General features: G+C 37.6%; 1 protein-coding gene across 2 annotated transcripts in view; it reads right to left on the bottom strand.

Moving 5' to 3' along the window:
• Positions 1–5,175: 5,175 nt before the first annotated feature.
• Positions 5,176–20,898, bottom strand: part of LOC145685776 (uncharacterized) — a 100,521-nt gene continuing 84,798 nt past the window's right edge. For both annotated transcript variants that reach the window (XM_081758300.1, XM_081758299.1), the window contains 2 exons: positions 15,733–15,813; positions 5,176–5,342 (listed from right to left, as the gene is read on the bottom strand). In XM_081758300.1, the coding sequence (XP_081614426.1) occupies positions 15,766–15,813 (48 nt within the window). In that variant the 3' untranslated portion in view covers positions 5,176–5,342; positions 15,733–15,765. The remainder of the gene's footprint in view (positions 5,343–15,732; positions 15,814–20,898) is intronic.

The raw sequence follows: 20,898 nt of genomic DNA, 5'->3' as shown, positions 1-20,898 counted from the left end.
GTGTCACCGGAACGACATTTGACAAACCAAGGGCGAACAGTGCATTCATTCACCCATTCCTAGTCTAAATACACTGTTAATGATTTTAGCAACTTCCTGTGCAGAAAATCCCCTTTGAGTTCGTGAAGAAAAATCGCTTGGAATTATGTGTTCTCCATAGTACACTTTAATATTACCCTGTTCAACGACGCATTGTCTTCTGACTGGGCACTCCAGCTTACTTGCTGCACGTGAAGAGAGTTTATGACGTTAGACACGTTATCTTAATCCATCCACGTGTTATGTTAGTAAAGCAAGTTTCCAATCAGTCGTCAAATCGGATTTTCATTTGCACCAATCTAATACAAACTCCAGAAATGAATTCTTGCGTACTTACCTGACCATAATCAAGGAAAGAATAGTATTACGCTCATTTTGTTACATAAATGAAAATAACCACTTTTAACTAACTTGGAGGTTCTGAATCCGAAAATAACATTTAAAAAGTTCGATTGGCTCTCCTTTCGGCGTAACAGAGGGGGTTGATATCCATGCGCCCCCTTATGTGGCAACACTGTTGAAGGTCTGCCAACACCACATTCCAATATATTACGTCAGATTGGTGGCGAAATATACCTGCAACATAGGCCCATAGCCAGAAGAGTCAATGGAGTCCTAGCCCCTTAAATTACGCATAAACACTGGCGTCGAAGAACAAAAAAGAAGGATTACTAGACTTAACTTTTCTAACATCTGGATTTTTTAGCTTGCCGTTTTTAACTACCTTTTCTAACACCTGGATTTTTTACCTTACCGTTTTTAACTACCTTTTCTAACACCTGGATTTTTTAGCTTACCGTTTTTAACTACCTTTTCTAACACCTGGATTTTTTAGCTTACCGTTTTTAACTACCGTTTCTAACACCTGGATTTTTTAGCTTACCGTTTTTAACTACCTTTTCTAACACCTGGATTTTTTAGCTTACCGTTTTTAACTACCTTTTCTAACACCTGGATTTTTTAGCTTACAGTTTTTAACTACCGTTTCTAACACCTGGACTTTTTAGCTTACCGTTTTTAACTACCTTTTCTAACACCTGGATTTTTAGCTTACCGTTTTTAACTACCTTTTCTAACACCTGGATTTTTTAGCTTACCGTTTTTAACTACCTTTTCTAACACCTGGATTTTTTAGCTTACCGTTTTTAACTACCGTTTCTAACACCTGGACTTTTTAGCTTACCGTTTTTAACTACCTTTTCTAACACCTGGATTTTTTAGCTTACCGTTTTTAACTACCTTTTCTAACACCTGGATTTTTTAGCTTACCGTTTTTAACTACCGTTTCTAACACCTGGATTTTTTAGCTTACCGTTTTTAACTACCTTTTCTAACACCTGGATTTTTTAGCTTACCGTTTTTAACTACCTTTTCTAACACCTGGATTTTTTAGCTTACCGTTTTTAACTACCGTTTCTAACACCTGGACTTTTTAGCTTACCGTTTTTAACTACCTTTTCTAACACCTGGATTTTTTAGCTTACCGTTTTTAACTACCTTTTCTAACACCTGGATTTTTTAGCTTACCGTTTTTAACTACCGTTTCTAACACCTGGATTTTTTAGCTTACCGTTTTTAACTACCTTTTCTAACACCTGGATTTTTTAGCTTACCGTTTTTAACTACCTTTTCTAACACCTGGATTTTTTAGCTTACCGTTTTTAACTACCGTTTCTAACACCTGGACTTTTTAGCTTACCGTTTTTAACTACCTTTTCTAACACCTGGATTTTTTAGCTTACCGTTTTTAACTACCTTTTCTAACACCTGGATTTTTTAGCTTACCGTTTTTAACTACCTTTTCTAACACCTGGATTTTTTAGCTTACCGTTTTTAACTACCTTTTCTAACACCTGGATTTTTTAGCTTACCGTTTTTAACTACCGTTTCTAACACCTGGACTTTTTAGCTTACCGTTTTTAACTACCTTTTCTAACATCTGGATTTTTTAGCTTACCGTTTTTAACTACCTTTTCTAACACCTGGATTTTTTAGCTTACCGTTTTTAACTACCTTTTCTAACACCTGGATTTTTTAGCTTACCGTTTTTAACTACCTTTTCTAACACCTGGATTTTTTAGCTTACCGTTTTTAACTAACTTTTGTTCCTTTATTCCTAATACTAAAGTGACCAGATTCTGACAGGCGAAAAGTAGGACACACATATAATAGTATTACTGTGTCGGCATACATGTCCTTATTTCATTTAACTTAACCGTAAGTTAATCATTCATTTTTGTTAAAAAGAAAAGCATCGAACAAAAGTGTTGAACGAATTCAACACAACTCTAAATGCTTTGATGAATAACAAAGTGATTTACTTTTATGAACGTTCAGTGAAACTTTCTATAGGGCTAAATACTTTTTTTTAAAATCGATTTTCGGAGTGTGGGATTATTTTAAGTAACGAGGGGAAAATTTAGACCGGCACGAGAGAACATCTACTTAACTTGATTAGTATCACTGTCGTAAGTTCAAAAATAAATATTTCCTACATTACCGACATCTGAATAAGCCCGTCTCAGTAAAAACAACGTATTGGAAAACAATGGTTTGTTGATTGCTCTCCTTCCCTAATCTTTTAAGGAGTACCAGTATTAGAAAACACAGAGGTTCATCATTTAGGAAAAGAGTGCCTGTGATTCAAAATGTTGTGAATAAAGAATGAAACATTAAAATATTGCAAATAAGTTAATTCAGGACATTTTTTTAAAAAAAGGACATTACCCGACTTTCTGGGCGTCTTCGCAACATGCAGGACAGCTATTTGAAAAACATTACTGTACTGCGAAAATCAGTACATCTGGTCATCCTACTAATACTCCATCAGAAATCCGCTAACATCGCTGTACTCCACTTTCCTTTGTATCTTCTTTCCGTTGTTGCAATTTGCTGATGAAAGTGTTCCCCATGTTCGTCGCTGATATCACCACAATTCTCAGTGAAGAATTACAAATGAGAATGGAGAACACACCCAATGTTCTCGTTAAGATGACAGAAGATTGTCCACAAGTTCTTCGTAGTTATCTGCTCTCCTCTTCCTCAGAAAACTACGACACACTTCTCGAAATGCATTCCATACTGCTTGCTCCTCAACACTATGTGTCTGTTCAAATTAAGAATCATGCAGCAGAAGACATCTGTGGCCCAATGAATATCCCCTCCCTTATTTTTTCCAAACTGAGGCTTGGGAATTTGTGACGACACAAGTACTCAAGTGCCGGTCCATCATGTGCAATGTCTTCACTAAGTTCTTTATCAGACCCGATTTAATGTGGAGTGGCGGAAGCAAATCTTCGTAGAATCTACAAGAGGTTGTGAAGAAACACTTTTCATATCACGTGTGTATGAAGAATGTATAAGCTAGTCTTTTCTCTTATAATGTAAATCACTAGCACGATTATCCCACTCACATAAAAAGCAGCAAAACTTTGTGTAACCCTTTTGTAAGCCCAGCAGAAGAGCAACGCAAATTTGCCACAAAAATCTATCATATTCCAGGTACCTAAGAATTTCTTTCATGTTTTCATAAGTTTCTTTAACGTCAACTGCATATACAACAGGAATTGAAGGAAGAACATTACCATTGTGCACTAACCCATTTATGTATATAGTTTCATTTGGAAATGTAAAGTTTTTGTATGTATTACTGGTTCATAGAAAAAAATGGTGCTATATAATATTCGCCGTTGCGTGAGCACGTGATGGTTATCCTCCCGTGGAGTTAAGAAAGCTGCAGAAATTGCGTTTTAATTGACACGGAAAATAACCCAAAAATTAACCTATTGCAACACAACAATTCCAGCATACTTTCACTTCTTAAGGATTCAATATATTAATCAGCCGCTTTGAATTTTAAGATGTTCATGAGCAAGGAATCAAATCTCTGTTTAAGAGTACAAAGGGCTAGTACCTACTTGCGTTAGTCTTGTCAATTTACTTAATAAAATATGAAATACGATATACGGTATTTTAATATAAAAAAGATAATATCCTATTAGTTATACAAGCTTCCATCAAGTCTTGCCCCCCACTTTTAACGTCCAATCGCCGCCACTGATTGTGCAGTAAAGCTGCTTTAAGAGAAAATTTGAAGGAATCAATGAAAATTCTCCGTCCCGCGGTTTTATATGGTATATTTATTGATGCAAAGAGTCATTCAACATCATGATACATAGTCAGATGTCCTTGGATTCTGAAAAATGAATTAAATTCTTTATGTCTTTAGCGAAAAGTTGTTACCTTCACATCATCCGCGAGATGCTTTCATTGTTGGAGCCGTGAAGCCTACAATTCGGCTTCGGCCTGTGTTACCTTATGTGGGTGGAAGAGGACGTCTGGTTGAACGTAGATCCTACACCAAGTCTCCTTTTTCTTTTCGGTATAGCCTTTCCGGTTCTGGGACCAAACAGTAATAGCAGTCAGTGATATGATCAGTAGATTCTCGCCACACCATGGGCACTCAAACTTCATGCGGCAAAGTTTCCCATGCGCCCATGGTCAAGAAAATGACATAACCGGATCCAGCGACTGTACTTTTTGTTCAGAATTTTGCAACGTTCTCCCTTGATTTGACCTTCAAATCACCTTAAACCTGATGTGATGGAGGTTACCCGACCTTGGATTCGGAACCAGCGACCCTTAAAACTCTAGTATACCCTAGTAAGACTCGTTCATACTCCATAGATAACACGTTAACCTAATTATTATTTTCAGTTTACGAGGGAGCTTATGCCTTTAAGTGACAATAATGACCAGCGGATATCTTAAAAAAAAAAAATAAATAAATAAATAAAGTGGAATTTCCTGGCTTCGTGTCCATTGAGACTTTTCAATCAGGGGACTGAAACACACAACATATTGCAATATCAGCCAATTTGACGAAAATCGGATTTCCATAAACTCTGAGCAGGGTACTTTCGAGTTTCTAGCTGAAGCGGTTTGGTCTGGACGTTGATCAGTCAGTCAGAATTTATTTATTTATTTTTTTACGTATATGTATACAGAGATTAAATTCGGTATGATATTCGTTCAACGTTTGAAATTTAGTCTCGAAGTTCCTCAGCAACTACAGGCATTCAGATGGTATAATTAGTTTTGGAAAGCAAACAAATGTTTTTTTCTTCGTTTTCTCTTTATTAGCTAAGTTATAATATACATAAATTTAAAACAAAATCTCTTTCGACAAGTACACACTTACAAGGAGATGTTTGTATAAATGTCTTCTGTAAAAATATCTATTTATCTATTACTTGTTACATATTCAGATCTATTTACCACATCAAAATTTTCACACAAATAGTCTGTAAAGACAACAATTCAAATCATTTAAAAAATAATACAACAGTAAAAATCTCAAAATATAATAATTTAAACCAAAGCTACCAGCATAAAAAAATACAAAGATCCTAATACAGAGGAATCCTGCCATGTAAAAGCAATGGGTTTCTCCAGCAAAGATTAAGTTTTCATCTGACACTCAAAGTAAAGAAACTAATTAAAATGAACCACGTAAAATTAACCATTCTTACTTCACTTTGTAGTTTTATTTGATACTGTAAGTCTAAAAGTAATACTACAATACAACAATTTAAGAAGCTACATACGTACATTCATATTAACTAACAAGTGATTAAATTCATTATTGTTTATACAGTGTGTCCCAAAAGTAATGACGAAAAATGAAACCACAGATTCCTGGCACCAAAACAAGAAAAAAAATTTATATGACATATAGTCCGGAAGAGTACAGGGACGGAGCTGGACAGCTTCGAATGTGGGGGAAAGGAACTTCACATCTGTCAGCGGAATAATGATAGGAGCTAGGAATCTGATTCAAAGATACGTAAAAATCATATCTGCTTGATATGTTAAACACATGTTACATAAATGTAACAGAGATTCTCCATACGTCATTTAGAGATTCACAATGTCTGTACAGCAGAGGTAATGAAACGGTGCAGTAAAGAAGGAAAACATACAAAAATGAAATGAATTCTTTGAGTTTTACGTCCCACGATTATGCCGGTTAGGCTAAAGGAGACGGTGATGATGAGAGATGAGTGAAATGGTGGAATGAAGAAAGTGGGAGGAAACGAGAGAACCCCGAGAAAACCCACGAGCACGGTGTTTGTCCACCACAAAGTTCACTTGGCGGGGGCTCGGATCGAACCCGGGACCCTAAGCACCAGAGGTGAACGCTCTACCACTGAGCCAAGGAAAACATACAGAAAGAAGTTGTTATCCATAGCACGATTGCACTCACATATACAATGGAAATCAAAGCAAAGTCCACTGAAAATGGTTGAATAATCTCAGGGGGCAATGAAAAGTGATATATCAGCCAGAAACTTGCAGTGAGGGGTTAGAAATAAGGACAAGGTAACTAGTAGCGTAATGTAATGAAATAACAGGCAGAATACACAACGACGTATTGTATTTGTAACGTAGTATCTTACACAGAGTAGCACTACAAACTACTAGGACATACGTGATAACAAAAACGTACCTACAGAAGATATTCAAAGTGATGTCCTTTCACATCTATCCTACGTGCTAATCATGAGTTTCAAATGCATTCCATCACTCCCGGTGTGTGGCGTAACTGTTCACATGCATCTTCAATGCGGTTGTGTAAGTCGGCAAATTCCTTTCCCTAAGTGTGAAGTTCCTTTTCTCCCACATTCGGAACTGTCTATCTCCGCCCCTGTCTACTTCCGGACTATATATCATATAAACTTTTTGCTTGGTTTGGTGCCAGAAATGGTTTAATTTTTCGCCATTACTTTTGGGACACCCTGTATAAGAAATCTTGATTCTTCAGATAAACGTTTTTGATTTCTTTCTTACTCATCATGGGAGGCCGCGGTGACTCAGTGGTAAAGCGTTCACCTCTGGTGCATGGAGTCCTTGGTCCGATCCCAGTTCGCGCGAAGTGAGCTTTCTGGTGGACAAACACCGTATGCATGGGTTTTCTCGGGGTTCTCCCGTTTCTTCCCACTTTCTTCATTCCACCATTTCATTCATTTCTCATCATCACCTTCTCCTTTAGAATAGCCGGCATAACCATGGGACGTAAAATGTGAGGCTTTCATTTCTTTCTTTCTTTTTTTTCTTTTTTTTTTTTTTTTTTACTCATCGTGAACTGTTGCAAAAATTGTCCTGTGCGTGCATTGACAATTGATACGGTAGTTAGCTACAAACCTAGTTATTGTAGTGAGTGTATCACGTAACCCCAAATATTGTGATGTGTGTATTACGCAATTTCGACTATAATTTCAGTGCAGTCGTTGTAAGTGCTTGCATTAATTGCTAACGGAATAAAACATCCCTACCTTTAAACTTTTCAGTGTTTCTTGCTTCTTACCTTTTTTTTTTTTTTTTTTTTTTTACCAACAATATTTTCCAGTTGGATTTCAATGTAGCCACCACAAGATTTTGATGTCAGTAAATATCGCTTTTAGAGAGATTCTTCGCCTTCTTTCAACTGTTTCGAAAAGTATCATGTTTGTTATGCAATCCATTTGGTATTTCTGTAATCGAATGGAGACGTTCAGGTCCAACTTTTTCTCTTGTGCTGCTTCAACTACATATTCCTTATCACGAACAGGTTATATGGGCTAAAGTTTGACAGTCTCTCTCCTCTTTCATCTCTTTCGCCTAAACCGTATTTATTTAACCCCTTTTGTACCAGTGACATCTATGTGAATGTCATGAAAATGAAGAGCTCCTCCGTGGCTGAGTGATTAGCGTACGCGCTTTTTGGCGTGGGAGACCCGGGTTCGATTCGCGGTGGGAGTCCATGTGGTTCGGATCCAACGTTAATCAATAGATCCCGTCTCATATAGCCTCGCTTCCCAAAGGGACGTTAAACTCAAAATCCATACATCCATTATGAAAACATATCCCTTATTAGGAGTCGTATTAATCCTGGAGATGATGAAATTTGTTATTGGAAGAAAGGAAAGACTTAGTTCTACTATTTCTCCTTAGGTGGCAGCACCTTACTCACAGAAAAGACAAGAAAAGAAAGAGTTGTCTCAGTAGATGGCAGGCCTAAGAATGCATTCAATCACAGCACTCATATATTTGTTTTGACGATAAACAATTAGAAACTTCGAGATCGGAAAAGGAAAACCTTTGTCTTTGATCTCCGATCAGTGTTGGCAACCTGAAGCAGTATAAAATCCCTTCAGAAAGCAGAATTTACCTTTTTGAGTCCAAATGTTCCACAATGCAAATAAGTTTTGTTCTTATCAGTAATGTGAATTCTATCCTCACGCGTGCACAATAACTATGCCCTATATAATGGTCTAGACATATTTTCACCGTAAATGAAACCTCGGTATTACAGCACGCACATAGAGAAATGATGCAAGGGGTTAATATACATATTCCTGTCCTATTTCTACAAAAGCGCTTATATCTACTACTATGCATGCATATTTTTTCATTTCTACCTATGATTTTGTCTATTTTGTCGTGATTCTTTTTTTACTACAATTAAGTAAATTATTGGTGCCAAGTTGTCGGAGATAGAATAGATTGAACTTTAGGTAATTAGATAAAAATTAGTTAGGAAGATACCGGAAATAGATATATATGAAGAACAAATGACTGTTATCTGTCACTTAGTAGTAGTATATGTTGTTCTATTTAAGCTATATGCATGTTAAGTTTTAAAGCTAATGATAATGAAGATAAAAGAAATATAGCACTTTCTTTACGGCAAAGGAAATGGAATGCATATTGCTGTGAGGGTAGGGAGACGCCATATTCTTTTATCCATACTATCTTTTAAACATAGCTTTGTAATTACATAAGAGATGTAACATTTATTTGTTGTTCCTCTTTAAGTAAGCATTTACAGCTCCATCTATTTAATTGCTGATACAAAATATTTGGGAGGACACATTACCCGTGTTACCCAAACCAAAGACGTCCACCTTAGCAAGACTCAAGACTCACCACGAAGGTAGTTTTTCTCCATTTTTTTTCTAAAGCATAATACTATATTATAGCTTAAAACGTATATATATTTTAAGTTCAGTTAATTGGCCCAACACCCCCCCCCCTAAATGACGCGCCTGCCTCAATTACAGAAAAAGAGGATCACAGTAAATTGTGAAATGTCAAATACTTCTTGTTCGTTATAACTTTTTGTAACGTGATCTGAAAATTATTTAGAAATCAGTTGATGAAAATCGTGCATAAAAATATTCCACGTGAAGGTGTATTATTTATACCATCGTTTTTTAATGTTTTCTACATTCTTTATATAAGGTAATCAAGAAAGGTATGTCGCTTTTTCATCTACCACCTTCGAGCATCGATATGTCAGCTAAGACGTACATGGAAGATCAAAAATAGTTCCCACCAGCATCGACGACAATCTGCTAAAGTTCCGGAAGGCCATGGATTCCATTGCGGTAGAACTTGGTAGGCCGTGAAGCGAAGAAGGTATCAAGTGCATTTTGCATCTCTACTAGGGATTTGAAGTGGCGTTTTCTAAGATGATTGTCCAAGGAATGGGACAGGTGATAATCGGACAGTGCAATGTCCGGGAAGTATGGCGGATGCAATAGTGTTTTCCATTCAAGACGTAGAATGGTTTGCCGGGTCATCCTAGTCACGTGGGCTAAGCGTTGTCTTGTAGCAGGTGGATCCCTTTGCGATTCAGAAGTACTGGCTCCAGAGTTTTTTTTTTTTTTTTAACACGGCTCAACTACTAACAGTACACATTTGCATTGATGCAGTTGGTAGCAGTTCCCGATGCACGATACTTCGAGCAGTCCACCAAACACAAAGGAGGACTTCCTTCTGGTGCAGTGCTGGTTTCGGCTGTTTTGGAACCGGTTCATGGTATGCTAACAAATGATGACGGCGTCGTGAAGCTTCGTTTAGAACCCATTTCTCATCACATATAAACACCCTGTCCGGAAATGGCTCCTTCCTCAGATGAGACAGCAAAGAAACACTGGTGTCTGCTCGCGTTGCCTTCTGGCCCGGAGTCAAATCATGTGGAACACATCGACCCAAATTTCAGTAGTTCCCAAGTTGGTGGAGGTCCTGCCGAATTCTTTCTCCACTCACACTGAATTGTAATCCCATTTCCTCACATGTCTGGTCACTGTTCGCCTCAATTGCTGCCTAAAGGTCTTCACTTTGTACATGTGTTGTTGTTCCGGCAAGTGGTGCGTCTTCGAGTGTTTCGTCACCGTCCTTAAACTTGTTAAACCACCGCTGCACTCTCCGCATATTCACGACACCCTCACCAAAGGCCTGGCGTATCTTCCGCCCCGCTGCAGCGGTGTTTGACTCCAGTTTGAACTCGTACAGCATACAAGCCCTTATGACGCTCTGTGGAAGTCTCATGTTCATTTTGTCCTTACGCAAGTTCACGGTGTAACTGCACTGCCACAACCAGGTATTATGTTGGATATACCCGCATCAACAACTGATTTTCTCCTTATCTCCATTCGTATTCAACTCATGGTGTGAGGGCCAATTGAACAGAGACCTCCACAAAAAGCGACAGAACTTTCTTGGTTACCTTTATATTATAGTATGAACTTCAGTAGTCTTGAGTTGTAATTTCAACTAATACTTTATACGATTGCTTTGGTTTTGATGTAAGTTTAACGTCCTTTTCAGCAGTTAGGTATATGAGACGTGAACCTGCAGCTTAACGTGGGATCCAAACATGAGCTCATGCAGGGAACCGAATCCAGAACTCCTCTTATTGGATACAAAGCAATGAACTATTTTCAGGTGAATGTTCTGTAAATAATAAATCACTTAACAGGAAACAACAATCTAATATTGTAAGTAACAGTAACAAGGAGATACTGTTTCTTTTTCAATTGTTGGCTTCTTTTGGTCACTGGAGCGAGAACTAGAGTCTCACGGGGTCCAGAAACAAACAAAAAAGAAAGAAAGAAAGAAAGAAAGGAAAAAGAAGGAAAGAAAGAAAGTGTCCAGAAACTACTCTGAAATCCTTCAAAGAAAACCGATAAGTAGCTCAATCAAATAATCTTCTTACTCGAAGTATTGTCCATTCAATCGAATGCAAGTGTCCCAGCGCTCTTGCCAACTTTCAAACGTCTTCTGGGATTCTATTTGTAGAATGCTAAGAACCCTTCCAGGCTTATGATTTGCTGATCAATGCCATTCTTTGTTCCATATTAACTACTATTCTAATTTGAGAAATAGTCATAGTGACAAATCTGGGTCATATGAAAGTTGTAAAATTACTATGACATTTAATAGACTGAAAAAGTGATGTTGTCATTTCCTCCTCGTTATCATGGTGATCGCCATGTTTTTTTCTAAACAAATACATGAATCGAAAGAAATACTGTTAAGTCTGCTGTTAATAATCACAGACTGTTAATTAATCAATTGTTAAATATTTTGAAGGCAGTAAAGTTAGTAAGAAAAGGTACAGATTAAGAATATGGGGCCACTATTTAGAAAATTTACGAGTGAAATTCAGTAATTCATGAAGTAACATCTCAGGAATCTTGTACAGGGACCACATTTCTACGTAAAATGATAAGATAGAAATTGCATAAGAAATGCTAGCGTCATTACCACGTAATCCATAATGAACAAAAGCAATTATACGCAATGTAGAAACTCTAAGGTAGAGACTGACGAGCTGTCGGCACAAAGAAACTAGAACAAATTTGTCTACAAGGAAAAGTCACTGTCTACTTAGAAAATAATGTTTATTATATTGGCGCATTCCGATTTCTTACACCCACACTTTAAAATATGAGTGCATGGTTACAGTGGCTACAAAATAAAGAAACAAACAATCAAAAAAAAAAAAAAAAAAAAGACACTATTTTTGTAGTCATATGCGTGCTGAGAATTTTCAGTCTGGACCGATTTCTAATCGGTTAAGTTTTAAACACTAATAAACACTGTAGCCCTACACATATGCAATGTAATGTGTGATACTGATGGTACTAAATAAAGATTTTCCAGAATTATATAAGTTTAATATCCGGTAATAAACAAGTTAAGTATTTTGACACTTAATGTAACCACCAGATGTATAGATAAATACACAAAATATTCGATAACAAAGGAAACATTTCACTTTCAACGCTTGTCATATTTGAACATATCATTTACCAAACTGCTTGCTTTTCCTATCTTTCGTAGTTTCATTCATTGGATTTTTTTTTTTTTTTTTTTTTTTTTTTTTACATATAGAAGTATTCCTTTTAATCTAATGTTTGCAATCCAGAAGTTAATAGTCACTGTTTTCGCTTTGCAGTTAGGTTCTCAGGCCATGTTGTTTAGAAAATAAAACTGCGATCACCATGGCAACAAGAAGGATGTGACATCACACTATTTCAGTCTATTCCTGAAAAACAAGAAATAATTGTATTGGCCGTACTAGGTTATCGTTTTCGTGGTGCAACACCCAAATTGGTTTTCATCTGTGAAACATCCATCATTTTCGTGTTACATATCTTCTCAATGTCTGCAGCACTGTTCTGTAATAATAAGTATTACCAAAGTGTTTGGGGCAGTGATGCCAACCTGTGGGAAAAATCCCATATCATGGGAGTTTTTGACCTTATTTTCTTGAAAAGGGATAAAAAGCAGCATGAATGGGATCTTTCGAGAAGATCGAAATTTACAGCTTATTCATTTAGATATTGTAAAAAGTGACTAACACAGAGAGATTTAATTTTTAATAGTATAGTGTACTTTTAATTGGTATAACGTGGGAAATTCACACGTAAAATGGGATTTTTTGCCTCTCGACATGGGATTTCATAATGTTTCAGGTTGGCATCACTGGTTTGGGAAAACAATGTGTTAGTAACCACTTCTCGACAACCAAAGAAAGCAATTAACATGATTTTTCTAGCTGATTTGATTGGTGAATCTTTCATTTCTTTTCTTTTTTCTTTTTCTTTTTTTGCCTTAGGTGAGGAAGGCGATTTCACAGTAGTGTTTTCTGCTTTGGTGTGTAGATCTTTCTGCAGGAGACAGAGGACCTTATGCAGAGTCGTTCTGACGCGTGATTAGTGGCATGCCAAAGAGTTCAACTAACATAATGCTTTCAGCAGTAGTCAGGCCTTTAGTATGACGCTACTCATACGTCGAAACAATTCTGCATGAGGCCCAGAAAGTTTATCGAACAGGTTTCTTTAGCTGATAAAATTCAATGGCGCACCACTCTTCTTCTATCATATTCATTTCTTCCTGAAATCACAAACCCCAAACATTTGCAGGGATACCAAGAACAATGCTAACTCAACTTTGGGCTAAGAATCAAACCACATAATATAAACCAGGGGTTTTTCAAACTTTTGGCAGTTGAGGCTCCCTTCAACCACCAAAGTCTGAACGCGCCTCCCCTGTCAAAAATGACATGTGTCCCTAAAATAAAGACTATCACTATGATAAACTATGTTTCCTTTATTAATCACTAATGGAAATATCTCATTAACATACGTAATCTACATTGTACACACTGACTACAACTTTTAATGTTATTAGCTGGTGTTAATAATTATAAATTGTGGTAAGTGAGGTATTTATGTTGAAAAATATGAGCAGAACGGGAATTTAAATAATAAAAACTGGCACATTTAAAATGTTGAGCAAAGTCAGTGAGATGTATGAGCTTGTTTTGAGTCACACAATTTATTAAATCTCGGCAGATATTTCGAAATGACAAGACCCATCTCTTTCTGGACCTATATTTGGATTTGATCACCGCCATGGCTTAAAATTCGGTTTTATAGAGATAGGAAGTTGCAAAAGGAAGGAGAACTCACAAGGCCTTCCTATAATTCCGGATACTCATTCCTCACTCAGCTCCAAAATTCAGGCAATGATGTAAAGAGAAACTTGGTCTTCAATGTGCTGTATGAAGGCAAATCAATAAGCTGTTCCCCTTCTTGGGCGGTGAAATTTGGTGGATTCTGCGAGAATTTGGTGGCGTTGAATGGGTTCACGACCTAGTTGTGCTGTGTGTCCACTGGAAAGTACTTCTTAAATTTCACATAAAGTTGTGTTAAGAAGATATACTATTCTACAGAGATAAATAGAAGATCGTTATTGGCCATCTGACAAGCATTATACACGTTTAAGGCAAAGGTAAAAGGGCCATGCCTAATCGTATGTGGAACAGAGGTGATACAAAGGATTAGTCCACTATGTATTACTGAAGAAGAAGGGAGTAGACTCAAATATGCGTGTAGCATTATAAATACTTCCTTTGTAGGATATTTTTTTAAAACTTCTCGCTCCTCCCCTTACAACCTTTGGCGCCTCCCCAGGGTGGCGCGCCGCACAGTTTGAAAACCCCTGATATAAATACTTACCGTCTATTTTTACCATTACTAGAGTAACTGGTCTACTCACTGCCAAATGAGTCAATCAATACGAATTTTCTCAGTTGTTTTGGGACAACGTTTGTAAGTATTCTTAATGTGCCAATTAGAATCATTTTGCAGAGAGAAAATACGAAGTAATACAAATTAATAAAGAGCTTTTTTTTTTTTTTGAGGTGGAGAACTTTATGTTGAAATAAAACATAGAAGAATGTTTTAAATATCCATGGAATTGGCTTTATTTGACAGATCATTTTATGGCGTTATTGTCTGAATATGATTTCGTACATGTGACCACCGAGGTTGGCGCGTACATGACGTAATCTGGAGCTTCAATTTTCACACACTCTTCGTACTAAATAAGGCTGTATTTCGGCAATAACGCGTCGAATGTTGCCTACCAAGTGCTCAATTGTTTCTGGTTTCTCGGCGTAGACATGCGACTTTACATATCCCCAGAGAAAATAATCTAATGACATCAAATCGCACGAAGGAGGTGGCCAGTTAACAGGTTCATTTCGTGAAACTAATAGTTCGTCAAATGTTTCTTTCGCACGTCGTTTCAATTGTGGCACGCACTGTATGGCATGTGGCGCCATCCTGCTGAAACCACATTCTACAACATTAATGTCGTTCAATTGAAGCATGAAAACGTTAGTAATCATGTATCTGTACCGCTCACCGTTGACGAATTGACACATTTAGGAACATCATCAACCTACGCTGCACACCATCAATTGTTTGTTGTGTCCGCACTGTACGACGTCTTACGATGCTTTTTTTATCGTTTAGAGTAAACGTACTGCGAAAACGCAGTTCCTCAAATTAATCGCTCAGATGGAACACCGTAAAATGCACGTAATGCCCGATGAGTTTGTCGAAGTGAACCATGGTTTTCTACATAAATTTGCACAATTTGCAAACGTTGCTCCAGTGTGAGTCTATTCATGATGAACTCTCAAACCAAACTAGTCTCAAAACAACCGTGAGTTGTAGTATCACCTGTCAGAGAAAATAGTGTTGCCAGTTTAAAGTTCTCCGCCTCTAAAATAACACCCGTTACACTAATACAAAAAGGAAACGGGATCAGTGTGCTCAAATACTTCCATATTCAGAATACGTATTATTGTCGATTCAATTTTAAAATTCTGATGTACGCAAAAACTCTGTTCCCATCTTTAGATCTACCTTCAATCTCTTCAGTAGAGGACGCACACAATACTGCAATGGTGGGCAAAATTGCCGACATTCGCTACAATTCACATGATTACTGGTATTCTTGTACTAATGTTAATATTAGTCAATCGTTTGCTTCTCAAGAACAACTCACCTTTGAGATAACTCAGTGACGCACTTATAACTTCTAGATTTTTGTGGAGGAACAACACGTCGTCGTAGAGGGTGGCCTCGGCTGAAAGGATAAACAATATATAAAACACAATCTATTCAAGTACACATTTTATCGTAATATACGTTATTCTATAAAGCTAACCAAGAAAGCTCTGTCGCTTTTTGTGGAAGTCTGTGTTCAATTGGCCCTCACAACGTGAGTTGAATACGAATGGAGATAAGACGAAGGTCAGTTATTGGTGTGGGTATATCCAACATACTACCTGTTGTGGCACTTCAGTTACACCGTGAACTTGTATAATGACAAGAGTAAACATGGGACCTCCACAGAGCGTCATAACGGCTTGTATGCTGTACGAATTCAAACTGGAGTCAAACGCCGCTGCAGCGGGGCGGAAAATATGTCAGGTCTTTGGTGAGGGTGTCGTGACTACGCGGGTAGTGCAGCGGTGGTTTAACAAGTTTAAGGACGGTGGTGAAACACTGGAAGGCGCACCACTTGCCGGAAGAACAACACATGTACAGAAAGAAGATCTTCAGGCAGCAATTGAGGCGAGCAGTGATCAGACACGTGAGGAACTGGGGCTACAATTCAGTGTGAGTGGAGAAAGAATTCGGCAGCACCTCCATCAACTTGGGAAGCATTACAAGTTGGGTCGATGGGCACCACATGATTTGACTCCGGGACAGAAGGCAACGCAAGCTGACACCTGTGTGTTTTTGCAGTCTCGTCTGAGGAAGGAGTAATTTCTGGACAGGATGTTAATCAGACGTCAAAACGACTTTGCATAAGGCCCCACATATTTACAATGTAATTATTATTTTTCAATTAGCTTAATAAAAAAGAGAGAGGACCTGAAAGAGCTTAGGCTGAAAAAAAATATTACGAATTCTCTCTCTTACTGACTTGCTAGAGGTCATTAAGCATAATTTCTCCCAGCAGGTTATTAGCAAACCTAAACATGATTTGCTTCACGCAATAATCTCTAAAAGTGTACAACCTCAAAATTAGCTTTTACTTTGTGTGGGTACAAGGGGTGTATTGAATTGCCAAAGATCATTATTAAGTGAAAAAAAAGTTTTCATACAGGCAGAAACTTTAGAAAGTAGAGGTTGGAGATATAAGAAATCATAGCTTTTTTTTCCTATAGCAGAATAGTTTCACTGTAGGTCTGATAGTTGGACAACCAACATGACAGCAAATACATGCTCGAAAAATATAGCATACATACAGCCAATACATACATAGTACATTATTCACATAGCTACAAGGGAGCTCAACACTTCTGATTTGAGTAGAGAGTTAACCCTAGATTACTACCGTGTGCAAACTTTTCGTTCGGCCATGTTTTACTCATTCCTTCTCCTCTCCCAACAACCTCATACGCTTCTGCCGTCAGCAGTAGGCTACTTCCACTGATTAGTTGGGCCTGTGACAGCATTGTGGAAGATTGCGTATGCTAGCGTTTTATGCTCATAAAATTTACGTATTGGTAATAATAGTGGTATAAGGAAACACGAGAGTGATCTAGGGTTAGGAAATAAAGGGTGGTATCTCTCCCTGTAACACTAAATAGATTCTAGAAAATTCCTTTTCGCTATTTGTTATCGTTTTTGTTCTGTTCTGTTCATTACTGAAACTGTAAGTTGTAGTGGATTTGCAAGGGTAAAGTCAAACCGATGATTTCTCGCGATCGAGGTCGAGGTTTAAGTCGCGGTCGCTACCTCTTGTCTATAGGTCTAAATGGATGAAGAGCACATATAGCGAAGACGTCGCATCCTCGCTGTAAGTTCTCAGTTTGAGGAGAAACATTACTGTAACCCGTGTGAAATAAGTGCATAAAAACCACTGCGTAACCTCATTTTGAAATTTAAAGGACCAAGGAGTTTAGGGAAGGACACAAGACGAGTCATGAGAAATGCAAAAATCTCGTCTCTTGTTTCGCAAAAATATTTGAGTCTGACCTCTTCTCTATCTCTATCAATATATCAAAGACTTTTACCTTTTTTCAATTTTCTGTGAAGAAATGCCCTCTTTCAGTTCCTCTTAACACTAACTTCTTTTTTCTTTAGAGATTCCGGAGTTTAGAGGCTTCAGCCCGAAAGCCACCTCCCTGTAATCGCCACTGCCTTATATAATAATCAGGTACAGTAAAAGCTCTTTATTCGCGGGGTATATGTTCCATAAATATGCCGCGAATACAGAAACCGTGAATACGGAATGGTAATTTATATGGGATTATAGGGGATACGTTCCTAGGTGACAAAATAAAAAAACAAATACATATATAAAAAATCAATTTACTGTAATTGAAGTTTTTGACCATACTGATTAATTATTATCTTCAGGCATAGGCAATGGTTTGAAGAATTTTGTAATTTTTTCTTGCTTGGCAGTTTTTAAAAGCTCCTTCAATTCAGACTGATATTCAGCAGTGGCATTAGCAATTTGCCTCTTAAAAATAAGACTTCGTTCCATAGACGGATCAATTTTCATAAAGAAATCACAAAGCTCATTTGCCATTCTTAAACCTTCACTAAGATTTTTCAAATTAAATGTCACGTTTCCAGTGCTTGTTGAAGCCTCTTGTTCAATGGGCTGTGAATTTAACATTTCCTCCAAGTCGGTTTCAGTCAAATCTTCATCTTGCGATTCAAGCAATTCCTGAATGTCACTTGATTCTATCTGTTCGAACCCATCTCGTCCTATTCCATTCGCAATTTCGGCTATGTTTGCAGTCAAAGTTTGAATTTGCACACATTCTTCGTCATTTTCCGCAGTCAGAGCAGGCCACAGTTTTTTCCAGCATGACTTCAATGTGTGTGGCTTCAGTTCTTCCAATGATTCTTTTATGTTTACGATGCATTTTGCTATGTCAAATTTCTTCCAGCATTCCATAACATTCATATCAGGGTTACATTCCATATTATCTAATACAATTTTGAAGGTTCGTCTAATGTAATAGAGCTTAAAGGTCTGGATTATTCCTTGGTCCATAGGTTGAAGCAAAGCCGTCGTGTTGGGAGGTAAAAATGTCACTTTTATATTTGGATGCATAGTTTCAAGTTCGCGAGGATGACCTGGTGCATTGTCCAAAACTAGAACTGCTTTAAAGTCTAAATTCTGTTTTTTTAAAATAAGTTTCAACTTCAGAAACAAAACAATTCCGGAACCAGTCACAAAAAATAGCGCTTGTAACCCACGCTTTCTTATTAGCACGCCAAAACACTGGCAGGTCGTCCTTGTTTTGATTTTTTAAAGTCCGAGGATTTAATGATCTGTAAAGCATCAGTGGTTTAATGACACAATCTCCAGATGCATTAGAACATAGCAGCTGCCTTAAATCCAGGAGCAGACTTTTCGCTTTTAGAAATGAATGTTTTGTTTGGCATTCTCTTCTAAAACAGTGCAGTTTCGTCTGCATTAAATACTTGCTCAGGTTTGTATCCTCCATCAGCTACTACGTGTGCAAATTCTTCTGGATATTGTTCTGCTGCAGCAGTGTCTGCAGATGCAGCTTCTCCAACGATTTTAATGTCATACAATGATTGTCTCACCTTAAATTTATTGAACCAACCTTCCGATGTTTGAAATCCTCCATCTGTACATTCACCACTACAACTACCATCAGGTTCTTTAAAATGAGCGTAAAGACGCTTTGAATTCTCCCAGACCATTGGACCACTCAGGGGCACCCTTTTTTGGTTGCGGTCTTCGATCCATAATGACAACGCCACTTCCATTTTTTCTATTGCTGGATCACGAACAATTTTCGCTGACAGTGAAGTTGAAGCTACAGACGACCTTATTTTATCTTCGGATTTTTTTATCGATCGTACAGTTGATTCGTTGACATTGAATGAGCGTGATATGGATGCAAACGACTCTCCAAGGCGTAAACGATCAAGCATTTCTATTTTCACTTTAAGCGGTAACACAGATTTTTTTTCGTGTCGAAACTCGTTTCTCATTTTTTTTAGTTGACATTACTGTATAAATTAGGAAGACAGCGGTAGAGACGTGTTACTCGATCACAATTTTTGTAACGAATGGAAAGACGAAACAATAAAACACGCAAAGCGGCTCTTACCAAAGGACGGAACGTCTAATAATGTGGCGAAAATTTAAAAATATACTTTATTCATTGAGTAATAAGGTTGCTTTCATTCTGTTTGTTTACATTCTCAAAAACACCGATCGCGACGAAGGCGGCTTATGTCAAAGTCCGAACCATACAGCGGCGATATCATTTAACAACATATTTTAGGCAAAGTAGTAATAAGGTCTATTTTACATTTTATTAGTTCATTTGACGGCGTTTACAAAGGATATTGGGATGGATGCCTATTGGAATCCTTTTTATTATTATGTATGTACGTACTGATTAGATCCGCGAATAAAGAAATCTTTAGCCGCGAATATAGGAATTCGGTCTCATTTTTTTAATCCGCGAATAGTGAAAACGCGAATGAAGGAAAGCGCGAATAAGGAGCTGTTACTGTACAGTAAATATGCATAACTTTTCTGACATTCCCATTTAAGTTTCTGTTTTCTTCCATTCTCTATTTAAAACGTGCCTATTATGATGCTGTTTGTGCCTCTTATCCCATATTGCTGGAACATTCCTCATTAGTTCTACTAATACGTCTTTCATAATCAAATTTAAAATGCAGCAAAACCTCTCGAACATACCTACACACAATCCTCTGCAGACGAAATTCTGAACAAGTGAAGATTTTATTCCGTGCAGCGCTTCAGGGAGAACCAATGAGAATACGAGCCACAGCGATGCTTCCACTGAACATCGATGTAAAAACAAACTCGGTTGTTTATCATCGCGACCATTAATTCACCATCGTGGTCGACCTCTAGGTAGCGATGTAGCATACATCTTCGGCATGCACTTACCCATTTGAATCCATGTGTTTGTGTCATTATCGAGATAGCGACCGCGACTTAAACCTCGAACTCGATCGCGAGGTATCTTTGGTATGTCTTCACCTTAACAATTTAGATTTTAGTAGAGTTAAGAATGGAGATGAAATATACTCTTATGATGCTTAATTGATTGCAGAAAACTGCTTCTTGGTATCTATTACGTGCCTGCTCTATAATGATCAACGTTCAAACCGGAAGTGGTTGATT

Source organism: Thermobia domestica, chromosome 5 (genome assembly GCF_964235325.1).
Source record: "Thermobia domestica chromosome 5, izTheDome1.hap1.1, whole genome shotgun sequence".
In the NCBI taxonomy this organism is placed as follows: domain Eukaryota; kingdom Metazoa; phylum Arthropoda; class Insecta; order Zygentoma; family Lepismatidae; genus Thermobia; species Thermobia domestica.
This window is presented reverse-complemented; position numbering and strand designations above follow the sequence as displayed.